Source organism: Stegostoma tigrinum, chromosome 23, assembly GCF_030684315.1.
Source record: "Stegostoma tigrinum isolate sSteTig4 chromosome 23, sSteTig4.hap1, whole genome shotgun sequence".
Lineage (NCBI taxonomy): Eukaryota > Metazoa > Chordata > Chondrichthyes > Orectolobiformes > Stegostomatidae > Stegostoma > Stegostoma tigrinum.
In genome coordinates, this window is record NC_081376.1 from 22,239,623 (window position 1) to 22,262,024 (window position 22,402).

The following is a 22,402-nucleotide window of genomic DNA, read 5'->3' on the forward strand; positions in this document are numbered from 1 at the left end:
AATCTCTTCTGAACCATCTCCAGCTTGATAATATCCTTCCTTTAACAGGGCAACCAGAACTGTGCATAGTACTCCAGAAGAGGCCTGACCAGCAGCCTGTACAATCTCAACATAACATCCCAAATTCTATACTCAAAGATCTGAAAAATGAAGGCAAGCATGCTAAACCAACCTATCTCTGTGATGCAAACTTCAGAGAATTATGTACCTGAACTCCTAGGTGTCTTCTATAACACTGCCCAAGGCCCTATTTTTAGTTGTATAAGTTCTGTTCTTGTTTGTTTTACCAAAGTACAATACCTCATGTTTATCCAAATTAAATTTCATTTGCCTCTCTTCAACCTATTGATCAAAATGATCAAGATCTCTTAGTAACCTTAGATAACCTTCTTCACTGTCCACTGTATGACCAATCTTGGTGTCATCTGCAAACTTACTAATCATGATTTCCATATTTTCATGCTTTCCATATTTTCATCGAAAGCATTGATATGAATGACAAACCAAGTGGACCCAGCACTGTGGAACACTGCTGGCCACAGGTCTCTGCTCAGGAAAACAAAACCCTCTACCATCACAATCTGTCTCCTGCCATTAAGCCAATTTTGTATCCAGTTGGCAGCTCACCTTGAATCCTGTATGATCTAACTTTACTTATTAGTCTACCATGTGGAACTTTGTCAAAGGCTTTACTAGAGTCCAAATAAACAGTATCTACTGCTCTGCCCTCGTCAATCTTCTTGGGTTACTCCCTCAAAAAACTCAATCAAGTTTGTGAGACCAGATTTCCCTGGCACAAAACCATGGGGTTGCATAATGGACTTCCCAATAGTTGGAGGGAAATTGGGGAACAAATATGTTGAGAGGTCTCCGATTATATGTAAGAATAATAAGGTTGTAATAGGTGATTTTTATTTTCAAAACATTGACTCGGGCTACCGTAGTGTTAAAGGTTTGTGTGGTGAAGAACTTAAGTGTGTTCAAGAAAAGTTTCTTTATCAATATGCGCATGTTCCTGCGAGAGAAGGACCAAAACGTTACCTTACCTTGGGTAATGAGACAGGCCAAGTGACTGAAGTGATAGTAGAGGAACACTGGGAATCGCAACTTGTCCTGGTTGGTTAGGACAAACGTAAGGACCTTTTCAAAATGAAAAAATTCCAGCCCTTTGAAACTGTTTTAATGATGAACTCACAATTGTGGGATCTTGTAGTCAAAATGCTCAGTCTAATTGCTTGTAATGATAGCTGCCATACATTCCTATTTGTTTTCATATTTCAGGAGTATTCTTCAATAGCCTGCCAGTAGCACCTTTTCTGAGTTTTACTGATTTTTAATGTATGTTTAATTATCTTACATAAGCACAATCATAAATTGATTACATCCTAGAAGCACAATTAGCCACTGCCTGATCTCTCTACGTGAAATTTAGCTAGTTTATAACTCAAAGAACAAAGAAACCTACAGCACAGGAACAGGCCGTTCAGCCCTCCAAGCCTGCGCCGATCAAGATTCTCTGTCTAACCTGTCATCTATTTTCTAACGGTCTGTGTCCATTTGCTCCCTGCCCATCCATGTACCTGTTCAAATATATCTTAAAAGATGCTAACGTGTCTGCGTCTACCACCTCTGCTGGCATCGCGTTCCAGGCACCCACCACCCTCTGTGTAAAGAACTTTCCATGCATATCTCCCTTAAACTTTCCTCCTCTCACTTTGAACTCATGACCCCTAGTAATTGAGTCCCCCACTGTGGCAAAAAAGCTTTTTGCTATCCACCCTGTCTATACCCCTCATGATTTTGTAGACCTGAATCTGGCCCCCCCCCTCAATCTCTGTCTTTCTAATGAAAATAATCCTAATCTACTCAACCTCTCTTCATAGCTAGCACCCTCCATACCAGGCAACATCCTGGTAAACCACCTCTGCACCCTCTCCAAAGTAACCATATCCTTTTGGTAATGTGCACACAGTACTCCAAATGTGGCCGAACCAAAGTCCTATACAACTGCAACATGACGTGCCAACTCTTGTACTCAGTACCCTGCCCAATGAAGGAAAATATGCCATATGCCTTTTTGACCACCTTATTGACCTGCGTTGTCACCTTCAGGGAACAATGGACCTGAACACCCAGATCTCTCTGTTCATCAATTTTCCCTAGGACTTTTCCATTTACTGTATAGTTCGCCCTTGAATTTGACCTTCCAAAATGCATCACCTCACTTTTGCCCGGATTGAACGCCATCTGCCATTTATCTGCCCAACTCTCCAGTCTATCTATATTCTGCTGTAATCTCTGACAGTGCCCTTCACTATCAGCTACTCCACCAATCTTGGTGTCATCAGCAAACTTGCTGATCTGACCGCCTACACCTTCCTCCAGATCATTTACACATATCAGAAACAACAGTGGTCCTAGCACAGATCCTTGTGGAACACCACTGGTCACAGGTCTCCAATTTGAGAAACTCCCTTCTACTACTACCCTCTGTCTCCTGTTGCTTAGCCAGTTTTTTTTATCCATCTAGCTAGCACCCCTGGACCCCATGTGACTTCACTTTCTCCATCAGCCTGCCATGGGGAACCCTATCAAACGCCTTACTGAAGTCCAGCCTTTCCGTCATCAATCAACTTTGTCACGTCCTCAAAGAATTCTATTAAGTTGGTAAAACATGACCTTCCCTGCACAAAACCATGTTGACTATCACTGATAAGCCCATTTTCTTCCAAATGGGAATAGATCCTATCCCTCAGTATCTTCTCCAGGAGCTTCCCTACCACTGACGTCAGGCTCACCGGTCGATAATTACCTGGATTATCCTTGCTGCCCTTCTTAAACAAGGGGACAACATTAGCAAGTCTCCAGTCCTCTGGGACCTCACCCGTGTCTAAGGACGCTGCAAAGATATCTGTTAAGGCTCCGGCTATTTCTTCTCTCGCTTCCTTCAGTACCCTGGGATAGATCCCATCCGGACCTGGGGACTTGTCCACCTTAATGCCTTTTAAGATACCTGACACTTCCTCCTTCCTTATGTCAACTTGACCTAGAGTAAGCAAACATCTATCCCTAACCTCAACGTGCGTCATGTCCCTCTCGTTGGTGAATACCGATGCAAAGTACTCGTTAAGAATGTCACCCATTTTCTCTGAATCAGCGCATAACTTTCCTTCTTTGTCCTTAAGTGGGCCAATCCTTTCTCTAGTTACCCTCTTGCTCTTTATGTATGAATAAAAGGCTTTGGGATTTTCCTTAACCATGTTTACCACCAATATCTCATGTCCTCTCTTAGCCCTCTTAATCCTCTGGACTTTCCTTGTAAACCTGTAGAATTTCCCCTGTCAGTGTTGTTCAACACTCTCTTGTAGAATCTTGAGTAAAGGTTTTGTGAGAAGACCTGCACAACTGTACTTCAGCACTAGCCATGTATTGTAGTGCCAAAAGTTTTCTTGGTTATTTTGTAGGTTAGTTCCACAAGAATTGCAATTGGCCACTTGTAGCTATGCAAGCCTCTCCAGCGAGCCAATAGTTTTTTTACTTGAACTTTGGAGCGTTCATAAGTACAATTTTCACCTTCGTCACCCAGCCCTGTTATGACAGTTTAACTTGAATGTTGAATACTTGTGTGTGCTTGACATTTTTCATCATTGGGAAAAGATGCTCTAGATCACGTTGAAACTTAAAAATTTTTTTTCAAAGGTGAATGGGAATGAGTTGGCTGAATGGGTCACAGTGAGAATTGAACCATATATTAAGGTTAATACTGCTAAGGTCTTCCTGATATCTTATTTAGAATGTTAAGTAATAATTTGTAACAAATTAACTGAAAAATTTGGCCTGGTGTACAGGAATCTCTTGGGAAACTGTGGCAATCTAAGGATTGCATTTTCTCTACTTGGCACAACAATAGGTAACTGTCCTCCTGGCCAACTTCTTCCTTATGTTGCATTTGAGAGTTCATGGGGGAGATGATTAACAGTTGAGTTGTGCAGCCTTATTAATGTGTCTGCTAAGCTCTTCATTTACTGAATGCAGAATGTTATATTTGTGTTGCTGTTATCATAACTCAAGATGTTGACTAAGAACTTATTACTGTTCATTGCATTAATATTTCTCATTAGTATTATGTTGCACTTAGGCAATGATTTGGTGAAAAATTCTAAAAGTACCACTGATAAAAGTCCTCTGATGTACACATACAAGATGTAAGAACAGGAGTAGGTCATTCATCCTACTTGTAATGTCAAAAAAGGCCAATTTTCATTCAGCAATGTTCCACAACTGGTAATTAAGCAAATGACGAGTTCATCTGTAATTTTTTTTAAGATGTTGGCTGAAGGATGAGTGCGGGCCTAGATATTTGACTTGATCTGTTGGATCCACATGAAGACAGACTTTTCTTCACTTTTCAGTTTTGACCTGCTGCCTAAAAGATTGCAATTCCAACAGAAGGCAAGCCTGACCCAGTTGCTCCCCATTCATTTCACTTGCTCAAACAGCATGCATTGGTCTGTCACAGTCCACCTCCTCTTCATTTTGTTTTAGTTTCCTTTTCATCACAAGTTCAGTTGTATCAAAGCTCTGTTATCGAATCATGTCTGATTTTGATGTGATCTGAGCTGCCTTTTGGTAAGTTTATTCCTAGTAGAAATTGTTGCAGTTGAGTGTTAAATAGCTTTTTTTTGCAGTATAATGCTATTGAGAGCCACTATACAGTGCATTGTGCTTCCTGGACTACTTCAGAATAGTAAAAGAGCACCAGTAGTACTGAGAGTGACTAATAAACTGCTTGATAAAGTTTGTTTTGTTTTAATTTTGATGAGCGTGTTCAGTTTTACTCTTTGATCAAGAGTGAGCTGAGAATATAATGAGGCTTGACACCCTTTATGGTTCTCTTGCTTTTTCTTAGGCATGCCTCCCATTCGGGATTTGGTCAGCCACTCCCCTAACCAGTCAGGTGACTAAAGCTTTATATTTTCTCTTCCTTTTTCCTTGTGTCTCCCTTTCCATTCCCTTCCTTTCTGTCACTGTGTGGCTTGATTTTGCACTTTGCAAAAAAAATTTAGAGAACTGTGGGAGTGACTGCTTACATGATACTTGCTGGGTGTGCTTGTAGTTGCTAACTGGGGATATTATTTGGATTCAACCAGCTTGCTTTGCTTCCTGATGTGCCTGTTGTGTTTTATGTTTGATAGTGTTAACAGACTTGCATGTTTTTCTGAAGTGTCTTTTCACTTTTGGCTCAAGTACAATATCTCATGGTTTACCTATTGTGCAGACTAGATTGCCAGGGAACCTCGGTGTGCATATGTAAAGGAGTAGCATTTTAAGATGTTTTTTAAATTATCTGTATTGAAAGGCCAATTTAAGTTGAGATTATTGCGAAGTTTTACTTGGTGCCAATATTGTGATAAAACATCTGTGTTGCAAAATGATAAACGTCCCACTTTTAGGTTTTTGTGGCTATTTTGAAGAGCTGTTCAGTGCAAAAATCACCACCCTCTTGAATTACCCACAATGGCGTGTTATAGCATCTTGGTAGGAATCTCATTTAAATCACTATTCATATTCATCTCTAGGTATCTCTAGTTACTTACTTTAACTAACCTTGAGGTTGCGATCTATGGTTTATCCATTAATAGGGCACTAGCGCTAACATGCTTTTCGGGACTTCCTGGAGAGTTTAGGGGATTACCACAAAGTGAAATACATTTGCACGTGAGTGTATGTTATCCAGACCTCAAGCACGTATTGGACGGTGGCTTCAGCTTGAACATGAAGTTCCACTACATTGCCCAAAAGAAACTGAACTGTCTCATGGCCACCAGCTCCTCTTTTTCAAGTTGAAGGGAACTTTGTGAGGTCAGAATAATTTTAATTTGTGATTCAACTTCCTTCCTGAAGAAGTGTAAGACTTCATGTCCATTTTGAGGTAGGCATATAATATTTAGTCTCCTTTTCCATGCATTTCTTGCGGCCAATATATATGCATTCTGAAATCAATTCCAAATTCTTTCTGGAGGAAACGATGGAAAGCCTCAGCTTGCATCATTCCTTATGAGAAACGTTTTTAAAGAGAACTGCAAAATGTTTGAACTGCATGATACCTGAGGATTGTGGTTCTGATTAACCTGTGTACTTCCAGTTTTCTAGTGACCACTGTTTCCCTTAAATTCTGCTAAATCACTGCTGGACCACTGGAATAATTCACATCCACCGATAATATCAAGCTAAGTGGAACATGAGTTGTGAAAATGTTTTATTTTCAGGAATATTTGGATTGGTTTAGTGATTAGTCAAGATCATGGCAGACAGAATATAATGTGGATAAATGTGAGGATATGCAGTAGAAAGAACAGATGAGCTGGATGTTTCTTTAATGGTAAGAGTTAGAACGTTAGGTCTGCTATGGGACTTGAGTATCTTTGTCACTAAGTCGCTAAAGGATAACTTGAAGGAGCAGCAAGTATTCGGAAATGTTCACCTGTATTGCAAGAAGATTTGAGTTCAGGCCTATTAAAGTCTTCAATCATACAGGAGCTTGGGTAAACCACACTTGGAATATTTGCAGTTTTGGTTTCTTCTCAGGAAAGATATTATCATACAGCTGTCTTCTCCAAATGTAGAATGCGATTGACTGGTTGATCAGAGTCTCTGACAATTAATGTCATTGTGTGCACAGCATGCATGCAACAGTCATCATGCCGGTGCAGTACTTCTATTTCCAGAAACCATGCAGCAAAAGACAAGTGCATGCCCTTAACATGCTCTGCGAGCTGGTTACGTTGTTTCAGTTTTGAGCATGTGGGCTACCATTTGCTGGATAAAGTAAGCTTTGTGGCAACAAAGTGAAGAAGTACAAGGAACTGATGTCAAAAATATCTATTGCAGTATTAGAAACCTAGGCTATTCAGCCAATAATTCTCATGTGGATTCTTTGCAAAAACAGCTTAGCCAGATCTCCTTCGTGTCTTCTCTGTACACCTGCTTATTTAACATGCCCATGCAGATGAAGACAAAATATGGGGAGTTTAGCTGCATCCTCACATCCATTATCTAAGCAATGGAAGCTGACCAGGAGTCATAGATACAAGTCTCGACCACAGATGTGACCTCCTGTACCTTGCCACTTGAAAGTAGCTAGCAACGTTCTGGATGTTCCAGAGGCCTCACTGCAGAGTGACCAGTGCCAAATTATTGTTAAGTTGGAGAAGGAATTTGGAATGACACCCTGAAGATGCATAGTAAAGTTAAGGATAGTTTTTCCTTGAATGATGTGCTTTGGCCAAAGAAGTAGAGTGAGCGGAAGACCCTTTTGATGGCTCTGCTCTGATAAAATACACACATTATTTCAATGGCGAGTTAGTTAAAGAAACAATGGCTAAGGACTGGCTCTCTCTTCAAAGACTTTAAGGCCAAAGAAGAAACATTAGTGGGAATCCAAAGCATGCCATTTGGTGCTTCAAAGGTGAGAGGAACATTTGCCTGAAGACATTTTTCATTAACATCAACTAAATTTGAAAGATGGCAAATGCCCTCAGTGCACTTTGATAACTCCATTGGTACGAACCCAACTGTGTTATTGTGTGCATGGTTTTTAAAGATGTAACCACTAAGGATTTTCTCATGTTTAGACCCTTAAAAGAGTGAACAAGGGATGCGGATATCTACAACCAATGCAAAAGATGCATGGTTGAAAAACTTTCTAATCAAGAAACTGGTTACTATCATAACTGATGGTACACCGTCATGTTTGGCTCAAATATGGACTTTGCACTTTGCAGAAATGGTCCTGGTAATCCCTGTTTTGTCAATTACCAGTATATAATCTATAATTAACAAGTAAAGTTGTGGACTTTTCTCAAGTAATCAAAAATAAGACTGCAAATTTGATTCAAGCTAGAACCCTTCAGCTCTGTTTGTTTAAATCATTACTTGACAAACTCTGCTCCCTCTTGTGAACTGATCCTCCATGCTGATTTGAGGTGGTTAAGTTGAAGAAAGGTCCTGCTAAGATCTGATGCCAAACCTTGTTACTTGCCCTTAAATCAAGGAATGAAATGTACAATGAGTTGTTATGTGTTGTGTGGCTGCTCGACACTGGATTCCATTCAGGCATAACCTCAAACTGAGAAAGCTGAACTGTGAACTGCAGTGAAAGGACAGTGACCTTTGTGCATATGATGCTCTTAATGTATTAAATTTGAAATTGGGACCATGGTCCTCCCAATTAAAGAAACAAAATGCTACAATCCTTCCTGAGTCTGGAGAAAATACTGGGAAAAACTTCAAAGACAGATAATTGATCTCATCTAGAGAACTTCCTCAGGTGTGCAAAGCTAGCAGGAAAGTTCAGTAGGTGATTTCAGGGATTAGATGTGACATTGGATTGGCTACCAAATTCTGTTAAGTGTTAGATTTACAAAACACCTAAGTTGATATGCAGATAATTTTTTATGCAGAATGATTTTGAGCTGAATGTCTTTCGGATCAAGGATTGGTGATTTTCAAGGACTCCAAACAAAAATATCCATTCCTATCATCCTCTGCTTTTAAAATTAAAGTTTACTTGTAGTGTTGTAGAACAGAGGGACTAGGGGTTCAGGTACATAATTCTTTGAAGTTTGCATCTCACATAGATGGGGTGGTTAAGGCATTTAGCATGCTTGCCTTAATTGCTGACATCTTGAGAATAGGAATCGGGATGTTATATTAAGATTATACAAGATATTGGTGAGGCCTCTTCTGGAGTACTGTGAACAATTTTGGTTGTCCTGTTACAGGAAGGATATTAAGCTGGAGACGATTCAAAAGAGATTTACCAGGATGTTGCCTGGAACATTTGTATCATAAGGATAGGCTGGGACAATTTTCACTGAGCATAGGAGGTCGAGGGCTGACCATACGGAGGTTTGTAAGATCATGATGGGTATAGATAAGATGATTGGCAGATTCCCGAGGGAGGGGAATTTTAAGACTAGGGGCATATTTTTAAGGTGAGAGGAGAGATTTTAAAAAAATACATGAGGGACTTTTTTTTTAAACAGTGGTCCATTTGTGGATGGAACTTCCAGAGGAAGTGGTGGATGCAAGTATAGTTACAGCGTTTTAAAAGACATTTTAATAAGTACATGAAAATAAATGGAGTGATATGGATCAAGTGCAAGCAGGTGGGACTAGTTTAGTTTGGGATTATGGTCAGCATAGACTGGTTGGATCGAAGAATCTGTTTCTGTGCTGTATGACTCTGACTGACTGTACTTTGACTCCACGTACTTCTGAGAGACGGCATATTTCTAAATGAAGGTAATCTCATTTAGTATCGCATCTTCTTGCGTACCCATTTGATGGACTGTATGTGACAGTCTCAAACTGTAACCCAGACATAAAGGTACAGGCAGATAGTGTGCATTCACTGGTATCACACTGAGACTTGGTGAGTGGAGAATGAAGCATATAATTATGTATACTTTGTTTTTAATGCTATATAAATCTAAAGCCAACAGTTTGTTCTTGTACTAAATATATGGGTTGTGGTCAGCTGGTTCATAGCAAGGTTTGATCTTGATGCTGACTTAAATTAACAGTGATAAGCCTGTTCTAACGAGCAAAGTGAATTTTTTGTAGTATTTCTTTTATTTCTACAATATTTTGCATTAATACTTCACCATAAACATCATCTGTGTAGAAAGTGTATTTTTCTATAAAGCTTTGACAGTTTAGTTGCAGGGTTGAATGGGATTAGAGTAGTTGTATGCTTGTGTATAGGATCTCCTCTGTCAACAAATAACAAACTTGACTATGCAACTGATTCATTTTATTCATTGAGAATTCACACTTTGCCACCATCATTATGGCTTGTGTGTTTGTAAAGAAAACTCATCCAAACATCACTCAAAGGCAGCAAAGTTTCTTAATATCTCGTGACATCAGCGGGAGAAGAGAGTCAGTACTCTTGGAATCCCTCTGGTTATTTTGTTATGAACCACATCTGTTATGAAAATGCGTGGAGACCTACAAGGTACAGAGGTCTTTGACTTTCATTACTTAGGTTTTGTGGCTGAAGGAAGAGAAAGATAGAAATAAATTAGCGCAACTACTATGAGTTACAGTTAAAATGTTTCATTGTTTTCAGTTAGCTGTGATGCATACATTTTGTGAATCATCATAGAATGCGGTGGGTAGTCTGTCTTACCTTAGCTGGCATCAATATGAAGGAATCTTGAAAAGCCAGTAGTCTTATAAATTATTCAAGTTTTACAGTCCTCTTAAGATATTTCTACAACCATTGTGAATAATAAGCAGTATGTAGAAAATTCTGCAAGATTCTTCCATTAAAATCAGTGTATGTTTTCTAATTTTTAACATGAGATATTGGGTCCTGTTGCTGTCTTTGTCCTCTGTCTTCCTCCTTCCGCTGCCAGAGAGCCTTCCAAGCTGAATTCGTGTCATGTTCTACCATATTTTAGGTTTACTGGTTATTTAACTTGGAAGAGAAAAATAATTATTTCATGTCTTCTGGCAGAAAATCTTGGCTGGTGTTCTGGAAGATATTGGAAATTGCTTGCAATTCATTCTGATTCTTATTGCTTACTCTGCATAAAGATAGCTTATTTGAGACAAAATCCACTACAAACTGGGGTTTAGATTCATACTTGTCGCACAAAGGATCACATTTCAATCTTTTCTTGCTCAAAGGGTCATTGAGCAAAGTTCAGATTTGGCTAGGCACAAGATTGAGTTTCAAAAAGTGTAAAAATAATAAAATGATCATTTGAAGAAAAAACAAAATACACTATTTTAGAAAGTGCTTAGTGGGCCTCATTCTGGCCCTGAGTCTGGTTGTCAGGTAAGCCTGGTTTACTTGAAGTGGGAGAAGTGGTGCTTAAGTGGTGTGTTAACAAGAACGCAGTTTTATTCAATTCCTTAATCTAAGCTATTGTTATAAATTTTTAAATACTTCAGGCCCAACTGATCCATATCAGTGTTCCAGCTTATCAATGATTTCTTTATTTTTGCTGCTTCCTTCGTTCACCAGTCCTCAATCTATTGTAATATGTTGCCCCCAAGCCCATGAATCCCTACCTTTGTCTTACAGCCTGTTTAGTAGTGCCTTCAAAACTAAGATGTAGGAACAGAAATATGCCATTTGACCCATTGAGTCTGCTCTGCAATTCATTGTGATGATGAATGATCTTTGTTACCTGAGTCCCTTCCTGATTAAAAATGATCTAACTCAGCTTTTGAATATTCTTAACCCAGCCTCTACAATCTGTGACAACAAAGAATTCCACAGATTCACTACATGCTGAAAGAAGAAATTCCTCCCCATCTCTGTCCTAAATGGGTGATCCCTTACTCTGAGGTTATGCCCTCCGGTCCTAGACTCATGTAAGAGGAACAAACTTTTAGCACCGATCCTGTCAGGCCCCATAAGAATCTTTTATTTTGATATGGTTACCTTCCTAAGCTTCAATGAGTAAGGACCCAACCCACTCAGCGTAGGCTCAGGAGAATTCCTCAATATCTGGGTTCAGTCTAGTGAATCTTTTCTGGACTGGCTGCAATACCAGCCTATCTTTCCTTCAGATGAGGTGAGCATGTCTGTTCACAGTATTCTACTTGCTTTCAGACTGCTTTGTATAGTTTTAGCAAGACTTCTCTATTTTAGCCTTTATTTTAAAGGAAATATAGTCTAACAGTCCATTTGCCTTCCTTATTACCTGCTAAACTCAAACTAATCACGAAAAAGCTATCATACATTAACAAGTAAGGCTGTGGACTTTTCTCAAGTAATCAAAAATAAGATTGTAAACTTGATTCAAGCTAGAACTCTTCAGCTCTGTTTGTTTAAATCATTACTTGACAAACTCTGCTGCCTGTTGTGAACTAATCCTCTTTGCTGATACATGTGGACCCTCTAATTCCCCTTCTGCAGTCTCTTTCAATTTAAATAATACTCAGCTGTTTTCTCCCTGCCAATGTGCATAGTATGTTGTTTTCCTACATTGAATACCATCTGCTAAGTTTTTGACCACTCACATAGCCAGTCTATATCCCTCTGCAGATTGTCATCTTCACCACTTGCCTTCCCACCTATTTACATCATTAGAAACTTGGTTGTGATACGTTCAGTTAAGCTATGACTTAGATGTAGCCCTAGCACTGATCCCTGTGGCTTTCCACCAGTTATAAGTTATCCTAAAAATATCCTTATTCCAACTTTGCTTTCTATTAGTTACTTAATCGTTCCATTCTTGTATGTTACCCTAACACTATTGGCTTAATGTGTAGTATCTTATCAAGTTCCTTTTAGAAATCCAAATATATTATGTGTACTGATATCCCTTTATCAATTCTGCTTGTTACCTCGGATATCCAGTAAATTTGGAAGGCATGATTTCTTCTCATCTCTCTGCTCTATCAAATGTATTTCTAAATGCTCTGACATTATATCCTTTATCACAGACATTGACATTGTCCCAGTAATAGATTTTAAGCTAACTGGCTTGTAGTTACCCTTTTTTTTTGTCTCTTTCCATTCTTGAACGTGGTGTTACTTTGGCAGTTTTATAATCCTCTGTGACTTTTTCCAAAATCTCAGGATTCTTGGAAGAATACTTTCCAGTGCATTCACTATCTGAGTGTCTACTTCTGTTGGTATCTTGGGCTGCCATCCATCAAACCCAGAGGATTATCAACCTTTAATCTCATTAGTTTTTCTTGTACTTTTTCCTCTAGCGGTTATTACTTATTTTCTCCCCAGCTGCCCTTTGCCCATTGATTATTTTGTATTTTTGGAATTCTTCTAATGCCTTCTACCATAAAAACAGGTGCAAAGTATTGATTCAACTCCTCTACTGTTTCCTGGGAAAATGAGAATGAGGCTGGGAAAACATTATTGTTCGCTAACGTTCACTTTAGCCTTTCTTCCTTATTTATATAAAGGAGCTCTTTCTCTCAGTCTTGATATTACGGAGAAGACATCTTTCTCCCTCTGTCATCTTTTGGTACTTCATGAATGCTTGTTCTTCCATGCTTTATTGTTACTATATTCTTTAAAAATGTATTAATTTTATGCTGAAGCTCCAAAACAGCAGAAACCTAAATATAAACTGAAAACCTTGCTTTTATTTTAAAGAATAGAAATATTCACCAGTCAGTTTTTTTTCTTACCCTGCACTTGTGTCACATTGTAGTTTGTGAGGTCACTCTGCCACTGTTACTGCATGGAGGCCCCTCAATCCACATGTCTTATCCTCCCCTTCTGTCCTCTTCCTCCAGAGACTTGCTGCAGAATGCCTTACTTTTAGCTTCTCTTTCCCGTGCTATATGAAATTCCCACTTTCAGCAAAATTCCCAAATACACTCAGCCTTTTGCGGGTATTAAGTTTCCATTCAAGCAGTGCAAAAAGCCCCTTTCTTGTATGGATCTGTTGGAGTCACAGTAATCAGCATGCTATTTGGACAAGGAATTTCAGATGCTTGAATGATAACTGACACCATCCTAACAACTGTGTTATCTAATTAGGCTATTTTAAGATAAAGGCTGTTTCAAACATGTGTAATAACATCTCTGAACAGGTTGATTAGAAAATATACAAAAGAATTCTGATGATGAACTGAACTTATTGTCAGATTCAGATAATAGCCTTTAAATTCAAACTTGATTATTAAATGCTTCTTGAAAATCCAAGTAATTACATTTATTGGGTTTCTTTTCTTGGTCCACCCTAGTTACACCTTCAAACTTGGTAAATTTGTCAAATCCACATTGGCTCTATCCAGTCGCACACTAATTTTCTAAATGCCTTTTTATTGCATCCTAATGATAAATCCTATTTTTTTCTCTGCCAGTGTTGTCAGACCTAACTGGCTTATAGTTGTCTTGTTTTCTTTTTCACTCTCTGGCATAAGTATTACATTTACAATTTTCTAGTAGGGGGATATATTTTCGGAATCTCTAGTTAGAGAAAATTAGAGCCAGTGCTTTCACTGTCATTGTGATGTCATGCCTCCTGGATAGTGGCCTGGAAATCGAGCCCTGTTACTACTGGAGTCATTAGAGAAGTTAAAAATATTTTTCACCCTTCACAAAATCCCCAATTTGTATTGGATAGACTCCAGTTAACAGAAAACATGCACCAAGTTTCTGTAGTTAACAGGGGAAAAAAGGGAGAAAAAGAAGACGATTACCGCACTGCTGGACAAAATCAGGAAGGCAGGTACCACAAGACACCAACAGCATCAACAAAGATGGTGCCCTGAAACTGCTGGATCTGTGCCTCACAATCTACTTCACCTTCAGTGACCGCACATCCAAACAAATCAATGGAACAGCTTCTCAAATCTTCTCAAACTTTATCAGGAATTGCAATTTATTGCAAATGAAAATATTCTAATCATAAGTAAATTATGGGCTGTTGACAGATAACTGCACATTAAGGCTGTAACCCACTTCTAAAATCCCCCTTCTCTCCCCCTCGTATGCACTTGTCTCTCACAGAGAGACATGCACTTGCAGAGACTTGGAGCAACAGTTTAAAAACACTGGTTTGCAGGATTCGATGGGATCCTTGTATGTTTCCCAAATTGTTCATCTGATGTGCCTTGTCGTTTCTGCACAAGGGGATAGGTTCACAAATTATGAAGTCTCTGGCTCATTGGTTTCAAGCAATAGCCTGCAGCAACTGATGAAAAAAAACTTTCTCCAGGCTTTAGGTATTTAACTGCGAGGGGAGAGAGGGAGGATCCTATCTGCCTTGCCGCATTCTCAAGGCTTGTGCCAGGATCATTCAGATCCTCAAGCTGTTCAGGTCTACCAAGGAGCCAATAAGATACTTGTTGTCAGGCTGATGGCTGTTGGCAGCCACAACTGGTCACAAATCCACAGCCAATCAACAACGTTCTTCTGGCAGAGTGTCACTTAGAGAGCACAGGAGTGTGCACACCTACACCTTTCCCCGCTGCTTGTAAAGCACCAATCATGATGTGACTTTTATCGGGAGACTTGTCAACTTTTAAGTCTTCAATTTCTTTAGTATATTTCTTGACTATTGGCCTCCAAAGTGTTTGTTTCATGCCTTGCCATTTACTCCACCTTATAGTATCTCCCATCTATAAGGGATGGTTACTTTTACTATGCTTTTCTTTTTATACTTAAAGAAGCTATCTCATTTAGTTTTCTTTCTTAACCATCATTCTCTCTCCCTATCAGTTTCATTATCACTTGTTATATTTTAAGACCCTATCCTGCAGACTAGAAACTGTTTGCTGTCAATGTTATAAACATTAGCCTTAGATCTAATCCTGCCTTTTCACTTATTGGCCATTGATAGACTACATTTTGTTCTCTAAGGGAATATGTCTTCTTTGCAAATTATGAATTAATTATTTGAAAGTTCGTTGCTTATCTACCATTACATTTTAATCTAGTTTCCAATCTACTTCGGCCATTTCTCTCTGTGTGGTATCAGCGTGATCATATTCTTTCTCAGTGGCTCCCTTACAGCAAAGTTCTTCAATAATTTTGTCTCATTGTACAAAATTAGACCGAAATAATCTGTTCTTCAGTTGGTTCCTTGACATACAATCTGGAAATCTATCTGAATGCATTTCCTGAACTTGCTTCTCCTCATCCCCCCACGCTATTGCTTGAAATTGGTTTGCCCAGTTTATATGAAGATTTAATTTCATTGTAACTATTATATTATTGTCAGTGCTTCTAGTTTTCTGATTTATTAGTCTGCCTGACACAACAAATTCAGTTGTGAACATAAATATTCCTAACTATTTTTAACCCCCTCTCTCTTAAATCCACTTAAACTGATTCCACATTTTGATTGAGTTAAAATCTTTTCTCACTGTCTTTATTCTATTCCTTATTATCAAGGCAACTCTTCCTCCTTTTTCATTCTGCCTATATCTTTTAAATGTCAAGTATCTGGAATATTTAATACCCAATCTTGGTTGCTGTGTAACTACTTAACTATAATGTCTGTTTAATCAGACCTATTAATTTCTGTCTTTATTTTATCCATTTTGTTGCAATGCTTCACAAATTTGACCTTTAATTTTTCCTCCCTTTCCTGATCACAACAGTTGCTAATGTTCTATGACTTTTATGTAGTTCTACACCTTCCATCTACCTTTTTGTTATTATTTCTGAGATCTGCTAAGTCAGTTCTGTTCACAAGTTCACTCTCAAACATACACAATTGTTTATTATTTTATCAAGATGTATACTTAATGCTGAAAAATGCCCTTTGCATTCAGCTCACTGTGTGAGCAGATTGAACCATGCCATGCTTTCACCTTTCTGAGAACCATTCAAGTTTTTTTTTGAAAACCTTTGCAGTTTGTTGAAATGGTACTCTTCAATATATTTATCATTTGGGGGTGAGAAGTTGAGGTAATAATTTAGTAATTCCTTACATGGTTAGTAAAGTGACAACTCTCAGCCTGGAGAGAGAATTGAGAAGTTTAAAAATATCAAGATTAGTTTGTAGCATATACATGATTTCACTGCAAGTGTTTTCTTTCATTAGAGGTTTATATTTATGAAAGGACATAATTGCACTTTCAGATTTGGTTATCCAGTGAGATAGCTGGAAGTTGGTATCCTTGATGAATGGTGACAGTCTTCCTCTGGTGATTAAGCAGACTAATGCCAAATAAACAGAAGCTCTGTACAGTTATGCACATATTAACCCTATTGAACACAGGAGATTCATGAAAATTTTCAGCTTTAAACCAAGTATTTCACAAGCATTAGAAGATGAGGTTGGTTGTATTTTTAAAACAAAATTACTGAAAGTGATAGTGATGGTCTTTCCCTTTGGGTCTTCCCCTTCAGATGTGCCTTCTTCATTTTTCTCCTCAAACTAACCTGGTCCCTTCCAAGCATTTCCCCAATTCCAGCCTCCCTTTCCTTTTCAAGTCCATAAATATGTTATTGACTTGCAAATCGGCCCAACTTTCCTACCATTTCAGAATCCCCAAGTTTCTACAATGTGAGCCAGTGCTCACTTTATATGAAATGTCTAACTTGTTTTATCCATTTCATTGTGAAGCATTACAAAGTTGAGCTTTAAATTTTTTTCTTCATTTCTGAGCGTGGGGAAATGTTCATTGATAGGGATTGGATAGGTTTTCAAACAGGAACAGGTTGTCCATGTTACTGGCTAACTGTTGCTAGGTTAAGTGGTCTTGATTTTGTTTTGGGTCTCTTTGGTTCACCTTTCGCAAATGCAGTGATTGGCATTTATGTGATTTTCAAGGAATATAACTTGTGGCAGGATTTTGATGCACTCCTATTTTTTTGTATTCTACTGGGCTGGCACCAGACTATTCTGAACTGAATGCTAATAGAGTTGTAATAAATTAAATATCAATTGTGCAAAGTGAATATATTTAGTAAGGTATTCATCACATCTCATATTACACTTGACTACAGTCTGTTAGGCACACTAAACTAGTAACTAGAGCAGCTTGCTTCACTTGAGCTCATGGCAGACAAACAGCTTCATTTGTCCTTGAATTTCTCCTTGGTAGTCAATTTTTACAAAGCATTCAACCCAGTGACATGAAAATAATACGTGCAAGGCACTGTGGCTGGAATTTTGTTTTGCTCTTATTATGCGAATTGATTCAACAAACCTGAGTTTGTTGCGGCTTATAAAATGAATTTTCTAATCTAAAATAGGAGTACAACAATGTGATGTAAAAATGCATGGGTCCCTACTTTGCCTGGTGGTCTTATGCAGGGGTTGTTTATTTGCCGTGATTTGTTTCTGGCTGCATTCTCCCCAGCAGCCATTTCTTGATTGTTTACAGCAAAGATTTTGCGCAGTGCTTCTGTTACTATGTACTATGGTTGTTGCTGTTGGCTGCATTTCAGTGTTGGTTGGTGTACCCCGATGGCAGGAGTTTCAGTCTGTTCCAAGACAAAAAGGATTTGTGTAATTTCACAAGAATTATGATATACTACATGATGTTCCATTTGCCTTGTTAACCATCAGTTTTGCTGTTAAACCAGATGTGTGTTTTAAAATATTGCTGCATGACTTGTGCGTGATTTTAGTTTTGCATGTTGTATGAGAGACTGCTCAGGCTAACCTTGGCAAAGGGACAGAATCAGCTTTGGTTGGGGTGGGGGGGTGGGTGGGTGCGAGGGAGGGGGGGGGGGGAGTCTTCGGCAGCCATCTTGTAGAGCATTTTGAAACTGTAGTTTAGCTAAGGGAGAAATGAGCTTTAATTCAGTGCTGTCTGGAGGGAATAAGATCTAGGAGCAGGGTGTCTCCAGACTGAATGTTTGGCATTCACGGTAGATCAAAGCAATGGGGAGGTGTTATCTAAATTTATAGGGATATATTCTGATGATTTCTCCTTTTGTGGATCTATGAAATGGCGACAGCTACTTAGTGCACCATTGAATGCAGCTAATCAAAGCTATGTTGTCTTTAATATTATACTATCATAGCCACACAGCATGGAAGCAAACCCTTTCCTTAAAAATATGCTCCCTATTTGTTTCTTCTGCAATTTCATTTCAATCTTTGTGTGCATGACTGGATATAATGGTATTAAAAGGCCATATCTTGTAGATTTAATATTACAGAAAAGTATTTTGCTTGTTCAACTTCATAAAAATTAAATAAAGGACTTAAAGTTGACTGTGCTACCTGTTTCTGACTTTAATTACTTGACTACACACTCTCTGTCACCCAGTTATCTATTGGCAAATATTCATCAAACATGATCAAATACTTGGACAAGAGTGCAACTTGAATTTGAGAAGCTCTGCACCTACCCACAGTGTGGTGCATATGTTCAATAATTGCTTTTAATGACCAGCAGATGGTTTAGATTAGTTTGTACTGGCTGGGAATGATATCTTTGCCATCGAAAGAGTGAAGAGCAGCAGGTTCATAATTGAGTGTAAATTACCTGGCTATTAGCAGTTGCGTGCATTCTATGAAGAAATGATGGTAGTGATTACAAATGTCCTTTTATTTGTGAAGTAAAAGTTCTCTTTTTACAAACTCAACTCAGTTTTTGTTTTATTCGTGGCTCCTCCATAAATTTAATTTTTGTATTGAGTCTGAAACTTTTGCATATTTTTGTTCCTTACTGAGGGGCTAGTTACATTTTCTGTTTAATATTTTGGTAATAATTTTGAGAGGGAAAGCGGATGACAAAGGACCAATATCTTGGTGGGGTTATCGGTTTGCTAGGGGGTTAAAACTAATTTGGCAAGGATGGTGTGAGATGTAGAGACAAGCATTGCAGAATCAAATCAGTGGCATTTATTTTAATGTTGGGAATCTTGTGGTAAAGCAGATGAGCTGAGAGTACTGATGGAGACATGGTTGAGGGAGGCTCAGAACTGGCAGGGAGATGTAAAAGTGGAGGTTGTGTTGAAGTATTGATCAAGGTGGCGATTACTGCAGTAAGGAAGAATGGTAACTTAGGCTCTTCAAATGAGCTTTAAAACATAAAGGGGGCAGTTACTTTTCTGGGGTGTATTATAGGCCCGAAACAGTAGGAGAGAGATAGAAGGTCAGATATGTAGAAAAGTCTCAGAAGTTTGAAAACTGTATTAGAATAATAAGGAATTTCAACTTCCCCATTATTATTGGGATAATGAATGTGTAAAAATCTTTGAAGGGTAGAAATCTTAAAATGGGTCCTGCAAATATGCAAAGCCCAAAAATGAGGAAACCTCAAGCTGGACCTAGTTTTAGGAAATCAAGCCAGGCAAGTGATAGATTTTTGGGGTGGGAGGTTGCATTTCAGTGATAGTGACCATAATTCATTAAGATTTCGGCTAATAACAGGTAATGAGAAACATAGGCTGGAAATAAGGGTTTTGAATTCGAAAGCCGCTTTTAATATAGTATGGCCAAAGTGAACTGCAGAGAGCTACTTGAAGGAAAATCCACGTCAAAGCAGTAGGAGCCATTCAGAAGGGTAATTTGTGAATGTCGGGCTAGCGCGTTACGGTAAAGGTTAAGGGTGTGATCGATCCACAGAATGCTGGATGCAGAGGTCTGTCTGGGATTGAATAAGAAGAAAAAGGAATCTTATGTCAGGTCTGGAGAGCTCAAAACAGCAGATGCTGTAGTGAAGGACAGAAAATGCAGAGAATTACTTGAAAAGAAAATTGGGGCAAGCAAACAGGGACCATGGAAAAAATTCTGGCAAGTAACACTAATGAAAGTTTAAGACGTTTTGTGGATATATTATGGGCAAGAGAGTAACCAGGGAAAGAGTAGAGCCCAGAAGAGGCGAAAGTGACAATTTGTACATGCAGCTGGAAAACAGAGTTCAGTGTAGAGAAGGATGACATGGGTTTAGAAATGGGGGAAAACTGTGATATAATTGAATGATTTTAGCATTGAGAGTGAGCAAGACATAATTATTAGCGGTTTTAGCAGAATTGAAAGTGGATATATCTCCAGACTCTCAGATGTATTCCAGGATGCTTTAGGAGGTAAGGGAGGATATTTCAGGTGCACTAACATTAATTTTTAAATTGCTTCTGGCTATAGGAGGGGTGCCAGTGGACTGGAGTGTCGGCTAATTTGGCGCCTTTATTCAAGACATGGTGGGGACAGACCAGGAAACTGTAGGCAAATGAGTGTAACGTTAGCAGTAGAGCAACTATTGGGGAATAAAACTTGAGGGATCAGACCTGATCTCCACTTGGAGAGACCAGGCTTAATCAAGAATAGCCAGAGTGGTTTTGTCGGGGGAGATCATGTCTAACAAATTTGAATGTTTTTGAGGAGTTAACATAGTGTATAGATGAGAATAATGCAGTTGATGTAGTCTCCTTGGACTTCACTGAGGTTTTTGACAAGATCTATCATGGCAGACTGGTTATGCAGCTAAGACCCCACAGGATTAGGGGCATTTTGGCAAACTGGATCCAAATTTGGCTTTGTGGCAAGAAGCAGAGGGTGAAGATGGAAGCTCCCTGCACTTAAACACTCAACCTTGACTAATAAAAGCAAGTATTGGATACGCTACCTTAACCACTTTATCTAACTGTTGTGACTGGAAGCATGCGCCGCAGGGTTCAGTGCTGTTTGTAGTGTAAATCAATAACACGGAGATGAATGTAGGCTGTATGATGCTGCGCAACATGGCGAGAAAGAAAGGAAGGATTACAGAATGATAAAGAACAGTGGCAAATGCAATTTAATCCTGAAAAGTGTGAGGTTATGCATTTTGTTAACACTAAAAAGGCAAGTCCGCACACATGGAATGGTAGGACCCTAGGAAACACAGAAAAGCAAAAGGATCTTGGGGCTCATGCTCATAGATCCTTGAAGGCACATGGGGTATTTGAGTTAAGGCTTTGAACACTAGCAAGGAGCTCATGGTGAAGTATATAACTTCAGGTCACAGATGGAGTTCTGTGTTCTTTTGGTTGTTACTCTATAGGAAGGATATGATTGCACTAGAGAGGATGCAGAGAAGATTCACCAGGATGTTGCCTGGTCTGGAGTTTTTTAGTTATAAAGATAGAATGCTGAGGCTAGAGATGTTTTCTTTAGAGCATAGAAGGCTCAAGATGACGGTCTTGAGGTGTACATTAGTATGTGGTTTATAGGTGGGGAAACTTTCTCCCTTCAGAGGGCTCAGTAACTAAGGGGTACAGTTATGAGTTAAGAAGTAGCAGTTTTTCAGTTGTAGAGGGCTACAGCACAGAAAAAGGCCCTTTAGTATGTTGAGTCTCTGCCAGTCAAAAACAAGCACCTAGCTATTCCCGTTCCATTTTCCAACACTTGGCCTGTAGCCTCGTATGTCTTGGCATTGAAAGTGCGCATCTAAATACTTAAAAATACGAGAGTTTCTTCTTCTACTTCCCTTATTGGCAGAGACTTAGGGATACCCACCATCCGTTGGTGGGGGAAAAAAACTTCTTTTCACGTCCGCTCTGAACCTTTCTACCCTTACCTTTTAAACCTATACCCTTAGCCACTGCTCGTTCCATAAAGTCGAAAAGGCCCTTCCAGTCTACCATACACCCTTCATAATTTTCTATCTTTAGCATGTTTTTCTCACCCCAACAACCACCAACCAAGTGTCCTTTGCTCCAAGGAAAATAACATAGAACATAGAACAATACAACGCAGAACAGGCCCTTCGGCCCTCGATGTTGCACCGACCTGTAAACTAATCTAAGCCCCTCCCCCTACACTATCCCAGCATCATCCATATGGTTATCCAAGGATTGTTTAAATGCCCTGAATGTGACTGAGTTAACTACATTGGCAGGCAGGGCATTCCACACCCTTACCACTCTGAGTAAAGAAACTGCCTCTGACATCTGTCTTAAATCTATCACCCCTCAATTTGTAGCTATGCCCCCTTGTAAAGCTGAAGACATCAT

At 39.0% G+C, this 22,402-nt stretch overlaps 1 protein-coding gene across 11 annotated transcripts in view; it reads left to right on the plus strand.

The window, feature by feature from the left end:
- The window catches only part of LOC125462131 (trinucleotide repeat-containing gene 6A protein-like), a 231,933-nt gene that overhangs the window by 154,529 nt on the left and 55,002 nt on the right, over positions 1-22,402 (plus strand). For 7 of the 11 annotated variants that reach the window (XM_048551711.2, XM_048551709.1, XM_048551715.1 and 4 more), the window contains exon 6: positions 4,910-4,957. The exons of the other annotated variants lie outside the window; for them this stretch is intronic. In XM_048551711.2, the coding sequence (XP_048407668.1) occupies positions 4,910-4,957 (48 nt within the window). The remainder of the gene's footprint in view (positions 1-4,909; positions 4,958-22,402) is intronic. 11 annotated transcript variants of the gene reach the window in all.